Source organism: Vigna umbellata, chromosome 7 (genome assembly GCF_029865625.1).
Source record: "Vigna umbellata cultivar VRB3 chromosome 7, Vumbellata_1.0, whole genome shotgun sequence".
Classification (NCBI taxonomy): domain Eukaryota; kingdom Viridiplantae; phylum Streptophyta; class Magnoliopsida; order Fabales; family Fabaceae; genus Vigna; species Vigna umbellata.
The window spans coordinates 3,350,504-3,367,863 of NC_142171.1; the positions used below are offsets into that span (position 1 = coordinate 3,350,504).

At 32.9% G+C, this 17,360-nt stretch overlaps 1 protein-coding gene across 1 annotated transcript; it reads left to right on the forward strand.

Moving 5' to 3' along the window:
• Positions 1 to 12,023: 12,023 nt before the first annotated feature.
• On the forward strand, positions 12,024 to 15,528 carry LOC124847518 (SPFH/Band 7/PHB domain-containing membrane-associated protein family). Its single transcript, XM_047325024.2, has 9 exons — positions 12,024 to 12,316; positions 13,220 to 13,343; positions 13,422 to 13,489; positions 13,579 to 13,638; positions 13,743 to 13,901; positions 14,210 to 14,356; positions 14,659 to 14,873; positions 14,988 to 15,096; positions 15,175 to 15,528. Exons 1-9 carry the CDS (start codon positions 12,212 to 12,214, stop codon positions 15,265 to 15,267), a joined length of 1,080 nt encoding a protein of 359 aa, XP_047180980.1. The 5' UTR covers positions 12,024 to 12,211; the 3' UTR covers positions 15,268 to 15,528.
• Positions 15,529 to 17,360: the final 1,832 nt, after the last annotated feature.

A 17,360-nucleotide genomic window follows, 5' to 3' on the forward strand; every position in this document is an offset into this window, starting at 1 on the left:
AATCCACAACAGAACCACCATTGCAGAGCCACCACGCGAAATTGCGATCATCTTCTTCACCAAACCTGCATCAGAAAATCACCTCGCGCATCCATTAGAGAAGCGAATTCCGTTTCGCGGTCTCACTCCATGATCGACGAGCAGTTCGCAAACAGCGCCGAAAACCCCTCCTCGTCTTTTACTCGTGACGACGTAGGAGCAAAGGGGAAGTCATTTCCCCAATTTAATGAAACCCTAATTGGGTGAGAAAGAGGGATGCCACGTGGCAAGCTCTCATTGGTCGCGCCCTTCCTCAGTCAAAGTTGGTCAACACTGCCTAAGTCTGGTCAAAGCTGGTCAACAGGGGTTCTGGTGCAATTTTGGAGAATTATGAAGGGGTTAAAGTGCAGATAAAGGAAATTTCGGGGCATTTGTATAATTTTGAAAAGTCAGAAAAGCTAAAAGATAAAATTCAGTTCTTGAATTAATTTAATTTGGAAATATCAACAGAAAATATCTTCCAAATAATGTTATAATTATCTAAATCTTTTAGTTATTTGGAAGATAAAAGATTTTATCAACTGAATATTCAAAGTCCAATCCCAATCAAGCCCTATATAAAGAGACCCAGGAGAGGTAAAAAAAGAATTCATTCATTCATTCACCACTTCTCTCTCTTATTTCATCTTGTATTCAACTCCATTCATAGAGAGCTAAGCATCTAGGGCTATTCTACTGTAATTTCATTATGGATTCTGAGGTTAGGTTGAGTTAATGCAATTGTTTATTTTGATTATTGATTTAAGTTATTCTCTCTCTATGTCTTTCATCTCTCTATCAAATTAAAAGCAAAGATTTTTGCATCATAATATGTTTGAATCTACATGCGTATTGATTATATGAGTTCTAGGGTTTCTAGGTTTAATTGAGAATCTACTTTGATTTAATTTAGGAACTTTCATATGATTAAATGGTTTTTACTATCAATTGGCAATGTACTTTGATTGGTAGTAATGATTTCAACTATAATCAATTGAGAATTTACTTTGATTAATTAATTTTTAAGTTGGTTAGGCGATTTAAGAATAGACATGATTAAACACAATAGGATTTGATTGAGAATGTACTTTGGTTGAATTCATTGTGAATAATCTAAAAAGATTTTGCATTTGATTGAGAATTTACTTTGGTTTAGTGCATGATCGCCCTCAAATTAATTAAGAATGTACTTTAATTAATTTGAAACTTAAATAATAATTAATTGAACAATTATTTGTGAATAACCAATGATAAATCTATCTTGGAAAAGCAGTGGAATTAGCCTATTTCATTATAATCGTTTTTAAGTTTCTTATTTGTTCTTTAAACCTTCTCCAAACATCATTTTTATTCTTGAACATTGCATTGCATTCACAAGATTCAAATATTAAAAGACAATTCCGTATTCGTTGGGAGACGACTCAGGGTTACTTTAACCCTATCTACATTCTTGAATACTACTTGGCAATACTGAAGTTGCCTTGAAAAGTAGTATTAATTTGATAGCTTCAACGATAGCCTATCAAATTTGACGCCGTTGCCGGGGAATACGGTTAGTATTTTGAATATTTTGATTCTTATTTTTTATTTTTATTTTTACCTTTATTTTTATCTTTATTTGTTTTTTTTATTTAACGCACACACATTTAATTTAGTTTGAGTTATTTTGTAGTCTTTAGTCATTCTTATTATAGCAAAAATCTTTGTTCTTGTTTTAGCCAAGAATTTCTTTTGAGAAATACTTGAGGCTAGTTTGAATATACTCTGGCTAGAAAAGACTTGGTACTTAAGTTTTCCATTGTGACGCACCTCTCTTTCCTGGGAGTGATCACAAACAAAGTCTCTCTTATCTCTTATTTGAAATCTTTATTTAAAAGCAAAAACAAAAGAAAAGAAAAAGAGAAGTCAAGAATAGAGAAGCAACTTCAAGCAAACTGCATAGTGCATGACCAGAGCTAAACCGGGAGAATTTTATCAAATTAACTCGGAAGTTGAAAGGAATTTGCGTAAGTTGCGAAGAAGTTTGAAATTTGGGTGTTCTATTGAGGGAACACTTCCTACATCTGAAGCCATACCACTTTCATTATCTCCAGTCACAAACATATCATTCAATCCTTTACCTGATCCTAACCCAAACAATATGGCACAAAGAACCATCAGACAGTTAGCCACCTCCCACAATACAGTTATCTGAAGTAACATTGAATACCCTAATGAGGAGTGGGAGTTGAGACCTGACCTGTTAAATGCCTTACCAAAGTTCAATGGGTTATCAAGGGAGAATCCACACAAGCACTTGAGACAATTTCACATGTTGTGTGAAAACTTTAGATCTCCCAAGGTCACAATAGAGAGCCTTAAAATGAGAGTTTTTCCTTTTACTCTTCAAGGAACAACTCAAGATTGGTGGTACTGTCTCTCTACACGGATCACAAATTGGGAAACTATCGAAAGACTCTTTCTTGAAAAGTATTTTCCTGCATCCAGATTATCTGCCAACCGTAGAGAAATCCAAGACATAAGACAGAGAGATAGAGAGAATCTTAGTGAGTATTGGGAAAGATTCAAGAAACTATGTGCTTCATGCCCTCAACTCCAAATGGAAGATTTTATTCTAAGCTTTTATGAAGGCTTAAGTCCTACTGATAGGTCATAGAAAGATGCTACAAGCGGAGGATGTTTCTTAGACAGGTCACCAGAAGATGGTTTAGATCTAATAGAACGGAAGGCAGTAGACAATCAACAGTATGGCACAAGAGAAAATTTAGTGACTTTGCTGAAGGGAGTGCATGAAATTGAAAATGGTGCAGTTGATGGGAAGAAGATAGATGAAAGATTAAATAAGCTAGAAAGCAAACTCGATCAGATTGCAAGCTTGTTTAAAACCTCAACTCCACAAATTGCTAAGAAGTGTGGAATTTGCATTTCAACTGACCATTATATTGATGAATGTCCTAGCTTGGTGGGAACCACTATAGAAAACCCATCTCAAGCTTTTGCTGCAAACATGATTGGATAAAATAGACCATACCAGAATTATCATGATTCATCCTCCAATAGGTATCAACAAAACAGACAACCTTATGTTCCACCTCAACAAAGGTAGCAACCTCAACCTGAAATGTCAATGCAAGATTTCATGAAGACAATAATTGAGCAAAATTCAGAAATCAAGAAATCAATTGTAGAGCTGACTCAGAGGGTGGAAAAAATAGAGGCTAAGGAGTCAAATAAACTACCTGCACAAACAATGATCAACCCACAAAATGTAACTGTTATTACTTTGAGAACGGGTAAGCAAGTAGAAGGCCCTAAAGGAGCCCAAAAGGATGAAGATAAGGAGAAAGAAGGAGCACAAATTGATGACAATGGAGGACCAAGTGAACCATCACCTGAGACTACCACTGATAAATCCAGGTTAGTATCCTCTAACTCTTCTAAAAATTCTTCTTCATCTTATTCTCCACCTCCTCCATATCCAAATCGGTTGAAGCCGAGAAACAAAAAAAGTAGAAGAATTAGACCAAGAGATCTTAAATACTTTCAAAAAGGTGGAGATCAATATTCCCTTGCTAGATGTTGTTCAGCAAATCCCTAAATACGCCAAGTTTTTTAAATAAATTTGCACAAATAGAAGGCGTTTTAAGGATAATGAGGTTGTGAATTTGGGAAGAAATGTGTCAAGCTTGATTAAGAAGCATATTGAAATACCGCGAAAATGCAAGGATATGTTTTCTGTTCCATGTGTTATTCGAAATTCAAAGTTTGACAATGCCATGCGAGATTTAGGGGCTTCCATAAATGTAATGCCTTTATCAGTGTTTACTTCTCTATCTTTGGGACCTCTTAAGACTACTGGTGTGGTCATTCAACTAGCCAATCGTAGCACAGTTAACCCTGCAAGTGTACTTGAGGATGTCCTTGTCCGAGTAGACAAGTTAATTTTTCCTGTAGATTTCTATATCTTGGACATGAAGGATGATGAAGGAATCAGCCCAACAACTATTATCTTGGGAAGACCTTTCATGATGACAGCACGAACCAAGATAGATGTGCATGCAAGATCATTGACAATGGAGATAGGAGACGAGAAGGTGCGGTTCAACGTGTTGGAAGCTGTGAAGCACACGATTAAAGATCATTCTTTGTTTTGTATTGACTTATCAAGTGATGTTGTAAACAATTTTTCTTTTTCAAATATGTCGTGCTTAATTTTGGATGAAAAAGGAAACCGTAAAGCAGGTGATATTGAGGATGCGGTATTAATAGATGATACCTTTGTGGCATCTGAGTGTGATGCTGAGGTGGCTGAGATTACCTTAGGCAGTAAAATTTTGTCATCTGTGGTACAACCACCCATTTTGGAGTTGAAACCTTTACCATCCCATTTGAAATATGCTTATCTTGAGAGGGATGAGAAACTCCCTGTTATTATATCTGCATTTCTTATTGATGAGCAGGAAAAACTACTATTACAGTTTATCAGAGACCACAAGAAAACAATAGGCTGGACTTTAGCATATATTCTGGTATTAGCCCTTCTTTTTGCATGCATAGAATACTTTTGGAGGAAGATGCTAAACCAGTGAGACAACCTCAAGGAAGACTCAATCCTCAACTGATGGGGGTTGTAAAGAAAAAGGACACCTAGTTGCTACAAACGGGTCTTATATATTCAAATTCTGACAGCACTTTGGTGGGCCCTATACATGTGGTTCCCAAGAAATATGGAATCACAATGGTTAAGAACGAGAAGGATAAGTTGACTCATATTCAAGAAAGAAGTGGGTCACATAATTTAGTAGTTGACCATCTTAGTATGATTGAAAAGGGAAAAGATAATATTCCTATCCAGGATGACTTTTCCAATAAAGTCCTACTAGCATTCCTTCCACCATGAAGGAGGTAAGTTCCCTCGTACTTTTTCTGTGTATTCCATATATAAGGTATATATTGAGCAATATGCATAGTTTAAGTGTGGGGGTGTGGGGAAACAATTAATTTTGTTCCCTACTTTGTTTGTTTTTTTTTTTAAAAAATAAATATTTGCATTGGATTTAAGAGTTTGAATCAATAAGTGGAAGGATCATGAATTCAAGAGAAAAAAAATGAGTCATGAGTGGATTGCTTTTATGATTTGCTGATTGAGTTGACTTGAGAATTTCCTGATTAAATCTTTTGTGAAAGAAATTTGAACCATGTGAATTTTGAGCCTAATGATAAGGATGGACCACCATGTGTCATACCTATTTTTCTTGTGTGATTTGCTCATGTTTTGTGATTACTCTAATAGTTAGCTTGATTATGTGTTATGCAACTAAGATAAATATGTATGATTTGATATGATTGAGACATTTCTTGTTTTAGCTACTTGGTCAAATAAACTTGTCCTAACATTAATCCATTGGATACCCGTTTGAACCTTAAGCCTATTTTTCTTGTTTCCAGTCATTGTCAAATGAGAAAAGAAGAAAAATCATATGTTCCTTACCTTAAGAAAGAAGGAGTAATGGATTTTGTTAGAAGTAAAGTGATGAATAAGTGTGTGCGTGAGTACCTCACCCACAAAATAATAAAAAGGGCAAAAAGGAAGATGAAAAAAATGGAGTTTTAAAAAGAAAAAAAAAGTAAATCTTTCTTACAAGAGCAAGAAATAGATTTGTTTTTGAAATCAAGTATCATTACTCTTTCTAAATCAATTTCAAAAGCTCAGAAATTCCAAGAAAATTTCCTACCTTTGCCTTGGCCTCAATACAACCTTTAAAAATCCCTCATAATCAATAATTGCATGTTTTCTGAAGTATGTGAATGATAGAGTCTTGTTAATATCAAGGGTGTCTACTTAGATGGGTATTTTGAGTGTAAATAGAAGCCAAAAACACTTGAGAGAGAGAGAGAGAAATAGATACATTTTGACTTGAGTGTTGTCTTTCATATTTGATTTTCTTAGGAATTTGAAAAGGTTAACTCACGTGTGAAGAATAAAGTGATTTCATTTGCATGTCCATGACAAAGTGATGTCTAGATGATTGATCTATGTCTGGTGTTGTTCATTCTTTTGATCCAAATGCAAATATGGAATAAAATGACCTAGAAGAAAGTCTTGGAATTAATCAATTTTTCCCAGGAGTGCAAAATGATAAGCGTGGGGTGTGATAAATTCATATTTATGCCCACATTTATGCTTTAAAATTCAATTTTTTTTATGGGATAATTGTGCTTAAATGGTTGATTTTACGTGAATTTGTGATGATTGAAATTGTTGGGTTTGGGAATAAAAAGGACTTAAAAAGTGATTTTTAGTTGCATAAATTATTCTTGGAAATTCTTACGTTTAATTGTGCAGCTGAGAATATAAGTTTTATTGGTCCAAATGGCAATTCAAGGCCCAAAATCAGATTTTGTTTGAAAAATAATATACAAATGGGCCAAATAGACAGACTTTACCCTTGCACCTCCTAAAATTCCTACATACTGATGACAAATTTATGAACACCGAAAAACAGCGCCACAAACTTGTTTAACAATCGACAAGTGTGACCGAATCGTATCAAGTAATAAAACAAGGTAAGACCAAGTATCGTTTTTCCAAAGGACTCACGGCCTAGTTAGCTATATGATTTGTTGATTATTTAAGACTTAAGAACAAATTGATTGTAGGTTTAAATGCAAAAGACAGTAATTAAATATGTATGCATGAATTTGATCAATGGAGAAAAACAGAATACAAACACTTCAATGAATTAGATGGATGAGTATGTTGTTGGGGTTATCAATTTCATCTTGTTCACTCTCATATACTTTTAGGAATTCATCATTCTTATCATCAATGTTAATGCCACTCTCTAAATCACCTTGCAAGAAGGTCTATCCTTAATTACGAGTTCATACAATTCCTAGCATTCCTAGTAATTAGTTCTTAAAGTGCAGGAGCTTAAAGGCAACCAATATGCTATTGGGAGAAATTCCCCGGATCTAGACTTCCCCGTACGTTCCCGTATCGACAAAATCAATAATCATGGCAATGAATGAGTTAAACAAAGCAAGCAATAAGCAAAGAGGAAAAACCCTAGCTAAAGATGAAAGAAAGCATATATCTTAATATAAGACGTTAAAACAAATTCCATATATGAGAGTTTCACAAGACTACATTGATTCCCCAACAACAATACAAGGTTTAGTTCACCATATTCATGGTGAAACTAGATGAACAATAATGAAAGAATGAAAGATAGAACCCTAGAAAGAGGAGGAGGTAGCCTGAGCATCCAAGATCTTCCTTCAAGGGGTGGAAAAGAGAGTGTTTGCTTCGTCTCTCCAAAGATACCAACCCTAGGACGTGCAAGTCCTTAAATAGGGCATAAAAATAACATAAAACAAGTCGAAGCCCATAAAAACAAAAGAAAACCGGTCCAAGCCCACTTAGAATGGCGCTTAGCGGTATTTTACCGCTGAGCGGTAATACCGCATGATCCATTTTGCCACCAGCTACTGTTTTTGCCCCTCAGCGGTGATTTTGGCACCTGAAAAGTGCCGCTCAGCGGTATTTTACCGCTCAGCGCCACTCGGTAACACTTTTTCTGCGTTCTGGTTGGTTTTTCAGCATTCTGGTTGACTGGTTGACTTTTCTGGTTGACTGGTTGACTCTTCTGGTTTCTGGTTGACTTTTCAGCACTCCAATCATTCAGTACTTCAATTCTTCTTTCAAATCATTCAATTAGCCTACAAAATCAAGGGAATCTTGCACAAAACCATTAAATTCACTTTCAACTCTCTTATTCACAAAACTAAAGCAAAAATATGAGTTCAAGCTAGTTTCTAAGTCTTAAAGGTTGCTTTTGGTATCAATTTTAAGCATAAAAATAACGGTTTTTCAACCGTTATCACATACACTCCTATTTCTGAAACAGGCCAATAACCTAGCCCAAACATTAAGCCATTTCTCCTACACCTCCCTAAGTTTCCTACTCCTACCCCTCCTAAACTAAACTCCACCAGATCACGCCACGTGGCAATCTAATACCCACACATCTGACCATCAAGAAGTTGTCATGTCATTAAACCTCTACACACCAAATTAACCAATCAGTTGTTGCCACATCACCACCCTTGACACATCATCATCTTCTCCAAACATAAACCCTAATTTCATTATCCTAACCTAACCCTAGTCACTACTGTCGTGCTGATGTCATCACCATGCCACAAGGCGCCGCCGTGACACCACCATGAACGTCCAAAATCTCCTTATGCTACCAACTCCATGACGTCGTGAATCACCACCGTCAATCTTCACCTCCGCTGCGAGAATCTTCAAGCGGCACCATCATCTCGCGAGTTCCATCCTCCTCAACGCACAACCATCACCGAACCTGCATCAGAAAAACAACAAATGCAAGACCTAACAGAACCCCCATTGCAGAGCCACCATGCGAAATCACGATCATCTTCTTCACCAAACCTGCATCAGAAAATCACCTCGTGCATCCATTAGAGAAGCGAATTCCGTTTCGCGGTCTCACTCCATGATCGACGAGCAGTTCGCAAACAGCGACGCCGGAAGCCCCTCCTCCTCTTTTACTCATGACGACGCAAGAGAAAAGGGGAAGTTCTTTCCCCAATTTGCTGAAACCCTAATTGGGTGAGAAAGAGGGCTGCCACGTGGCAAGCTCTCATTGGCCGCACCCTTCCTCAGTCAAAGCCGGTCAACACTGCTTAAGTCTGGTCAAAGTTGGTCAACAGGGGTTATGGTGCAATTTTGGAGAATTGTGAAGGGGCTAAAGTGTAGATAAAGGAAATTTCAAGGCATTTGTGTAATTTTAGAAAGTCATAAAAGCTAAAAGATAAAATTCAGTTGTTGAATTAATTTAATTTGGGAATATCAACAGAAAATATCTTTTAAATAATGTTATAATTATCTAAATCTTTTAGTTATTTGGAAGATATAAGATAAAAGATTTTGTCAACTGAATATTCAAAGTCCAAGCCCAATCAAGCCCTATATAAAGAGACCCAGGAGAGGCAGAAAAAGAATTCATTCATTCATTCACTACTTCTCTCTCTTATTTCATCTTGTATTCAACTTCATTCATGGAGAGGTAAGCATCTAGGGCTATTCTACTGTAATTTCATTATGGATTCTGAGGTTAGGTTGAGTTAACGCAATTGTTTATTTTGATTATTGATTTAAGTTGTTCTCTATATGTCTTTCATCTCTCTATCAAATTAAAAGCAAAGATTTTTGCATCATAATATGTTTGAATCTACATGCGTATTGAGTATATGAGTTCTAGGGTTTCTAGGTTTAATTGAGAATCTACTTTGATTTAATTTAGGAACTTTCATATGATTAAATGGTTTTTACTATCAATTGACAATGTACTTTGATTGGTAGTATTAATTTCAACTATAATCAATTGAGAATTTACTTTGATTGATTAATTTTTAATTTGGTTAGGCGATTTAAGAATAGACATGATTAAGCACAATAGGATTTGATTGAGAATGTACTTTGGTTGAAGAATAATCTAGAAAGGTTTTGCATTTGATTGAGAATTTACTTTGGTTAAGTGCATGATCGCCCTCAAATTAATTAAGAATGTACTTTAATTAATTCGAAACTTAAATAATAATCAATTGAACAATTATCTGTGAATAATCGATGATGAATCTATCTTGGAAAAGCAGTGAAATTAGCCTATTTCATTATAATCGTTTTTAAGTTTCTTATTTGTTCTTTAAACCTTCTCCAAACATCATTTTTATTCTTGAACATTGCATTGCATTCATAAGATTCAAATATTAAAAGGCAATTTCGTATTCATTGGGAGACGACTCAGGGTTACTTTAACCCTATCTACTTTTTTGAATACTACTTGACAATACTGAAGTTGCCTTGAAAATTTGTATTAATTTGATAGCTTCAACGACAGCCTATCAATAACTCAGCCTTATTTTTTGTATTTCAAGTTGTAATAATGGCCTAGGTGACCACTTAGTTATCAGACTTTGGGAGATCAAAAGAATGCAAAGTTGAATGTTGTTGGGTGACTCTTAGTTACTACTGTTGTAGTTGCAATCAACCATTAGTTTAATGAGATCATTATCAACTTAAATGGAATGTAATTGCAATTAATGATTTTTTTTCTAATTATTATGGTTTAATATTCTATATAAACTGAACCATTTTGATTAAATGAATATCAATTGAGTTTTATTAAAAAATATTAGAGTTTCATTTCTTTTAAATTAGTGAAAGTAATTCTCTTATTGAGTGATTCAAAACTCTTTGACTGTATCAAAGAATTTTTCCCATACTTTGAGTGTTGTCTCCCTTACAAAGAGTGCTTTTTTTCACCTTTCATTAATCACCTCTTGCTCCCTTAGAAAGAGTGTTTTTTTTCACCTTTCATTAATCACCTCTTGCATTTTCTTCACTAGAATTCAGAAAACTAATTTTTTGCCCAAATTTCTTGGGTATTAGCATTAAAACCTAGATAGATATGTAAACAAACGAATTCACTCCTCAATTTCCTTCTACTTGTGGTATATGAAAGTGGTTGAAACACACTATTATATATCTATAAATGCCTCTGTATCACTAATAATATGAAAAATGGGTTACATACATTTATAATTGGTACTTGTGTTAGCATTTTGCCAATTTTTATTCTTTTTGTCTTGAAGAATTTCAAACAATATATGTAGATGACACGATGGTTTAGTGATTTCTCACTTCTTTGAATATGCAATCACAACTATACCTTAAAATAAAAACTTGTTCTTTAGTCATGATTAAGAATCATTTGGAAATTTTTATATATGTTTCCAACATACCAAATAAATAAATTAAAACTATCTTGTTTGTTATGATAAAAACTTAAGTGTTAAATAACAATACTTAACATATTTAATGCTTTTGTCTTATACTAGCTTAAACATCTTTGAAAGAGTTATTTATTGTTATTAATTAAGAATAAGTAGTTGAAAATAGAATCCGTCCTAATTAAAATTTATTAAAAATTTGAAAAACTAGTAAATTTTTAATGATATGAATGAATATTATTTTAAATGTGAATGTGTTCTCTTAGTTTTGAATAAGCTTGTCTTTGAAATTGTTTGATTGTCATAACCATTTGGACTAAAAGAGATTAAAATTTATTGTTTATTTTCATCGCTCAAAAACATCTATCTGATCATTCATATAGTAACGCTTAAGCTCCAAAGTGGTGGTTTGAGAGAGATACAAATACAATTCTCTTTTTTTCATTGAAAGTTTGCTTACATAAGTGTCATATTGGACCCTCAAAAAATGAGAGACGATGTCAATTCTATCTCATAGAGAATATTAACGTCCTAGTGCGATATAATTACTAAATATTATCCTTTTATATAAAAATTTATATTTTGTTTATTTTAACTTAGTAATATTTTATGATGATATTTTTGGATAAATATTTATATAATTGTAATATGAAATGTGAGGAGTGTAAATGGATAGTTTTGGATTGAGACAAGTGATTGAATATATATATATATATATATATATATATATATATATATATATATATATATATAGTTTAAACAATGTAAATTAAAATACTATACAATAAGAAGTTTGTGGAAGTTTCTAAGTATATGTAATGATTATATAAAAAGTTAAATATTTCAATATAGACTTTAATAATGAGTCATGTTAATCTTTAGAAAGCAAATCCAATATCGATTTATGAAAGCCATTAAAATATATAACTTCATAATATTTATTTGTGTAAGAAAAGAACTTATATATATATATATATATATATATATATATATATATATATATATATATATATATATATATATATATATATATATATATATATTAAGATAATAATATGAAACTTACATAATAAAAGTGTTATTTAATAAGTTGAGAAAGGCTAGGCATAGGCATGTAATAAAAAGGGGAGACTAGGTGTCTAAAAGATTTGTTGAGAGACTCAACAAAAAATAGAAGAAAAATAAACTTAGGCCGAACATTAATTTTCAAAAGTTGGGTTTGGAGGTAGCGGTTGGAGAAAGTACCGATTGAAGCAGTAAGATTACTCTACATTGTCCAAAAAGTATTGCTAGTGAAGGAGACACATACCCCGAAAAAACTCAAAGAATCTACAAAACAAAAAGAAGAAAAAAAAAGCTATCGACCGCCATGGATTCGCAGCACCGAACAGTGGCTTCTCCTCCGTCACCGCAAGGCCGCGATTCCACCGCCATTCTCTTCACCTTCCTCTCATTCTTTGCCGTTGTCGCTCTGGTAACCCTCTCTCTGTCTCTCTCGATGTCATTCCACTTTCAATCTCGCTTGCATTTTCCACTTTCCTATAAGCGACAATGCCTTACTTTATTGCACTTCCAAAGCTAATGCCGTATAACTACAATGACGTTCCGCTGAATCTCGCTTGTATATGTAGTCCTTTATTGATTCATTACGCACATATCTGATTTGGTTGTTTAATTGGTTTGCCAACTCTCTGATTTCAATGTTTTCTTTAACTTGTATCATAGTTTAGGAATATTTCACCAAAACATTATGTGTTATTTCTGAATAACAAACATTCCTTCAGTGGACTGACCTTAATTAAATAGGTAAAGTAGAGTTGAATTGCAGTAGTTTTTACCAGAAACTTGATATACTTATTATTATGTTTAATCACTTTTCAATGAATTTTACTATCATTGCATTTAGTGCTGAGATTGTAGTTATACAAAGGGAATGTAATATACCTACGTGTGCAATTGGCAGGGATGTAAACATTCAATTATCTGCTCACAATTGTTAGGTAGAGGAATAGTTGAAAGTTCTAAATAACAGAAGTTAAATGGTGGTGAATAGGATATAAGTCTTGTTTCGATGTTGATTTGGCATTTTTTTAACTATTTTTTTTTTTTGGGAAGATCACTTCGGAGAATAAAGATATTCTCCTTATCATTTTCATATTTTACTTGTTTATCAATGTTGAGTATGTTGAAACTTTTATTAAACTAATTGGGCTTTCCAAATATTTACATTTTTTATAAATGATCTTTGTAGACGAGCCACAGTGGGATAAGGTTTAGTTTTGTCCTCATTTCTGTACTATTTCTTACAATTGGAAAATATTTCTACTGATTCTGCCCAGGCTTTGAAACTTAGAGAGACATGTGATTTCATCTACAGGTTTTTGTTCCTTCAGCATCACCATCCTTCCAAAATACCTTATCCATTCTGCACCAAGTCCCAGAAGGCCATGTGGGGGTATACTGGAGAGGAGGCGCCCTTCTGAAAACAATTACAGAGCCAGGTGCCGCATATTCATTTATTTTCTTCAGTTTATACTGGTGCAACGGTTTGCTTATTTTTCTTTATATTAATATTCTAGGATTCCACCTAAAGATGCCTTTTCTTACTCAGTATGAACCTGTACAAGTGACTCTTCAGACTGATCAGGTAACTTGATTAGAGAAAGTTCAGGATTGGAATTTCAGTTGTTTTGGCTCTATCCCTTTGAATTTTTGAAATTGTGGTGATCATTGCAGGTGACTGATATACCCTGCGGTACTAAAGGCGGTGTTATGATCAATTTTGAGAAGATTGAGGTGATAGTTTTTTTTTTCTTTAGAATCTTATATTTACTAGTGTTCTTTTTTTTTTATCACATATTTAATAATTTTATATGAAGTGGTATATATTCTTCTTTTAGGTTGTTAACCGACTGCATAAGGAATTTGTCTTTGAGACATTACTCAACTATGGTGTACATTATGACAAGACATGGATATATGACAAGATCCATCATGAGATCAATCAGTTCTGCAGCTCTCACAGTCTACAACAAGTCTATATTGATGTGTTTGATCAGGTTAAATATTAATATTTATTAGTGAGTTTTACTGCCATAGTTTATTTTATGCTGCTATCTTCTATTTTATAGTGTAATTTTTAAGAACAAGATGATGGTTGGACTTGATATTAAACAGTTTGATGTATGCTTAGTCACTTGTAGCTTCTATTGTCATCCACTGAAAAGGAGTTTATGCAAGTTTTTTATTGTACCGTACTTTGTGATTCTTTTCGTGCTTTGTACAGATGAGTTAAACGATGTGCATCTTTTTAGTTTATGGTTTTTCTCCTTGTGGTCTGAATAATACATCATTTGGATCCTTTCAGATTGATGAAAAGATGAAAGATGCTCTTCAAGTTGACTGCACCCGCTATGCTCCAGGAATTGAGATCATTAGTGTCCGGGTCACAAAGCCAACTATTCCAAATAGCATAAGACGCAATTTCGAACAAATGGAAGAGGAGCGTACTAAGGTATACTTTCAGTAAGAGCTGTCATTTTCCTGTTGAGATGTGTGGAGCTATGTAAGTAATTAGTTGATAATTTCATTGAAGGAGACGGTTATTAAACATGTGTAAGCACATGCTCGTGTCTGTTTTTTTCCCTTTATGATTGATTTGCGCGGTTATTTCTCTCAAATTTGTGCATTTTCTTGAGTTCTATAAATGCTTCGAGCGGGAATTTTTATGCTAGATCCTCCATCATTGTATCTTAGATTTATTTCTTCTCCCTACTAAATGATGTTAAGGAAGGTGCTTTGGATGTTATGGGATAGGTCTTAATTGCTATTGAGAAGCAGAAAGTAGCGGAGAAGGAGGCAGAGACTATGAAGAAGATGGCCATTAGCGAGGCTGAGAAGAATGCCAATGTTAGTAAGATCCTTATGGAGCAAAAATTGTTGGAAAAGGACAGTACTAGAAGACAAGAAGAAATAGAGAATGCAATGTATCTGGCCCGGGAAAAGAGCCTGGCAGATGCAGACTTCTACAGGTGAGATTTTCCCATTCCTAGTGTATTTGCTGAATGTACATTTATGAATAAGATATAACAATTTATGGAATTGGAAAAAATAAATTATTAATTTTATTGTTTTTGCATGTCAAGAGTAATTAAGGAAGCTGAAGCAAATACCTTGAAGCTTACCCCTGAATTTCTTCAGCTAAAGTTTATCGAAGCCATTGCTAATAACACAAAAATTTTCTTCGGTGATAAGGTATTCGCTTCCTCTACCAGCTATGCTAATATCTGTCTGACCTTGTTCACAGACCTGACCTTTCAGCTTGGTCTCCAGGTTCCTAATATGATTTTGGATCAAAGGCTACTTGGAAACTTACTTCGTGAAGTTTCTATAGGGACAACTGCGACAGGCAAATCAGATATCTGAATTAATAGCTGTCAGAATTCTGAGCTCAGAAGAATCGAGCATTACCAATATTTTGGAGAGGAGTTGTACCTTCGCAGTTATCTTTACGCATGAAAATGAAACATTTCTACGAAAGCTTTTTCCTTCTTGTGTGGGGAGAATGTAGATAAAAGACTGTCCTTTTTGCTACAGTGGAAACTGGAACACTCACAATGAGATCAACTGTTACAGGTGGGGAACAAAGGACAACATAACACGAAGATCAACATTTTCTCTTTTGTACGAGCTGATTTTTTTATTGTCCTTACACTTGTCATCTTTTCACATTTACATAGTCAGGTTTCTATATGTGTCCATTTAAGATAAAACGATACGCATAGAAAAAATATATACCTCAAATCAAATTAAAGCAAATGGGACTGTAATAACATCGTAATTATTCTTTCTAATCAATTTGAAATGAAAAAAAAGAAGTTATTTGAGTAAATAATTTCACTTAAAATAGTGAGAATTTAAAGTTTTTTATATTAAATTCGGTCTCTTCTCTTTGCGTTATCTCTTCTCTTTGATTTTGTTTTGAGTGTTATTGTTAAAATGATATTTATTGATATTGATTAGGTTTATTTATTTATTTATTTATGTTAATTGGATTTTTTTTAATTTTACTTTATATTTATCGTAACAAATGTTATTTCTTGCAGGTATTAGAATGTTTTCTTAGTTAATTTTGGAAAGACTATTATTTTTTACATATTAAATTAAATTTGTTTAAATGGTCATTGTTTTTATTTTTTATTATGAAATCTGTGATTAATATTAACTAAACTGTTTTTTAGTAATGTTAATTGAAAAAAAATTGTAATACACAATAATAAAAAAATCAAACAAAAAAATTCTCCAATCACTAACACAAACTTATTAATATTTCTTGATATCAATTAAGAAAATATTCTCTCAATATCAACCGAGAAACTATTAACAAATTTTCATCCAGAAAAAAAAATCAAATAAAGTTAAGAGTTAATCATATTTTTACTATAACATGAATATAATTTTCTTCCTACTTAAAATTTTTATCTTCTCTCTTTTTTTACACAGAAAATGATGAGATTAGTTGGCTGTTTGATAGGATATCATATTTATTTATTTTTGTATTCATATGTTTTTTTTATAAATGGGTGTACGGGGATGACAATCGACCTGGACGAATTTCATTATTTCTATCGAAATAAATATAAATATGTATTTCAATTTACTTCAATATAGTATTAAGAGTTGATATCCATTTTATATAATGGCATACACATGAATGTATTATAAAGTACAAAAAGTTTTTCATTATTTAAACGTGTATAATTTAAAATATATATTTTATTTACATATTCACAATATAATACAATATAAAATTATTAGCTACATGTTCATCTACATAATCTTTTACTCATATATTATATTATATATATATATATATATATATATATATATATATAAACAACAAAAATCAAGGATATGTTTATTTATTTTTATAAAATTATGCCTTGCGTTTCATAATATATTAACTAAATTGAAATTAGATATAAATTATTAAACTCTTCATTTAATATTAAACATAAATAAATCAATAAAACTCTAGTTTTGGAGAAGTATACATACGGTGTCAGTTAAATAATGTTTTGAAATTCTTTTTGTAATGTAGTGTATGAAAGAAGTTGATAAATAGGAATTATCTAGATGTTGTTTTACTAATATTGTGGAAAGATATAACCAATAAAGTAGTGTAGTAAGTACTAAGAAATATGCTTCTGAATTCAGCGTCTAGAAAATAATTTATGAAAGTATTTTGGAAGAGTTATGCAAACATTAGGTTTTATAAGACGTTTTTAGTGGCTTATAAAATAAAATAATGAACAAGAAGCACTTTTATATGGTTCACTCAAACTAAGCTACGTACAGTTCTTCTTTAAGAACTCTTGAGAGGTTTCATTAATCTTTAAGAAAATTAAACAAGTATTCTCATCACTTCTGGTTTATAATGAGTATTCTCACCACTTCTGATATCATAGACAATTTTGGTACCTCCTCGATATGTTGCCTAGTCAAGTTTCACCACTTCT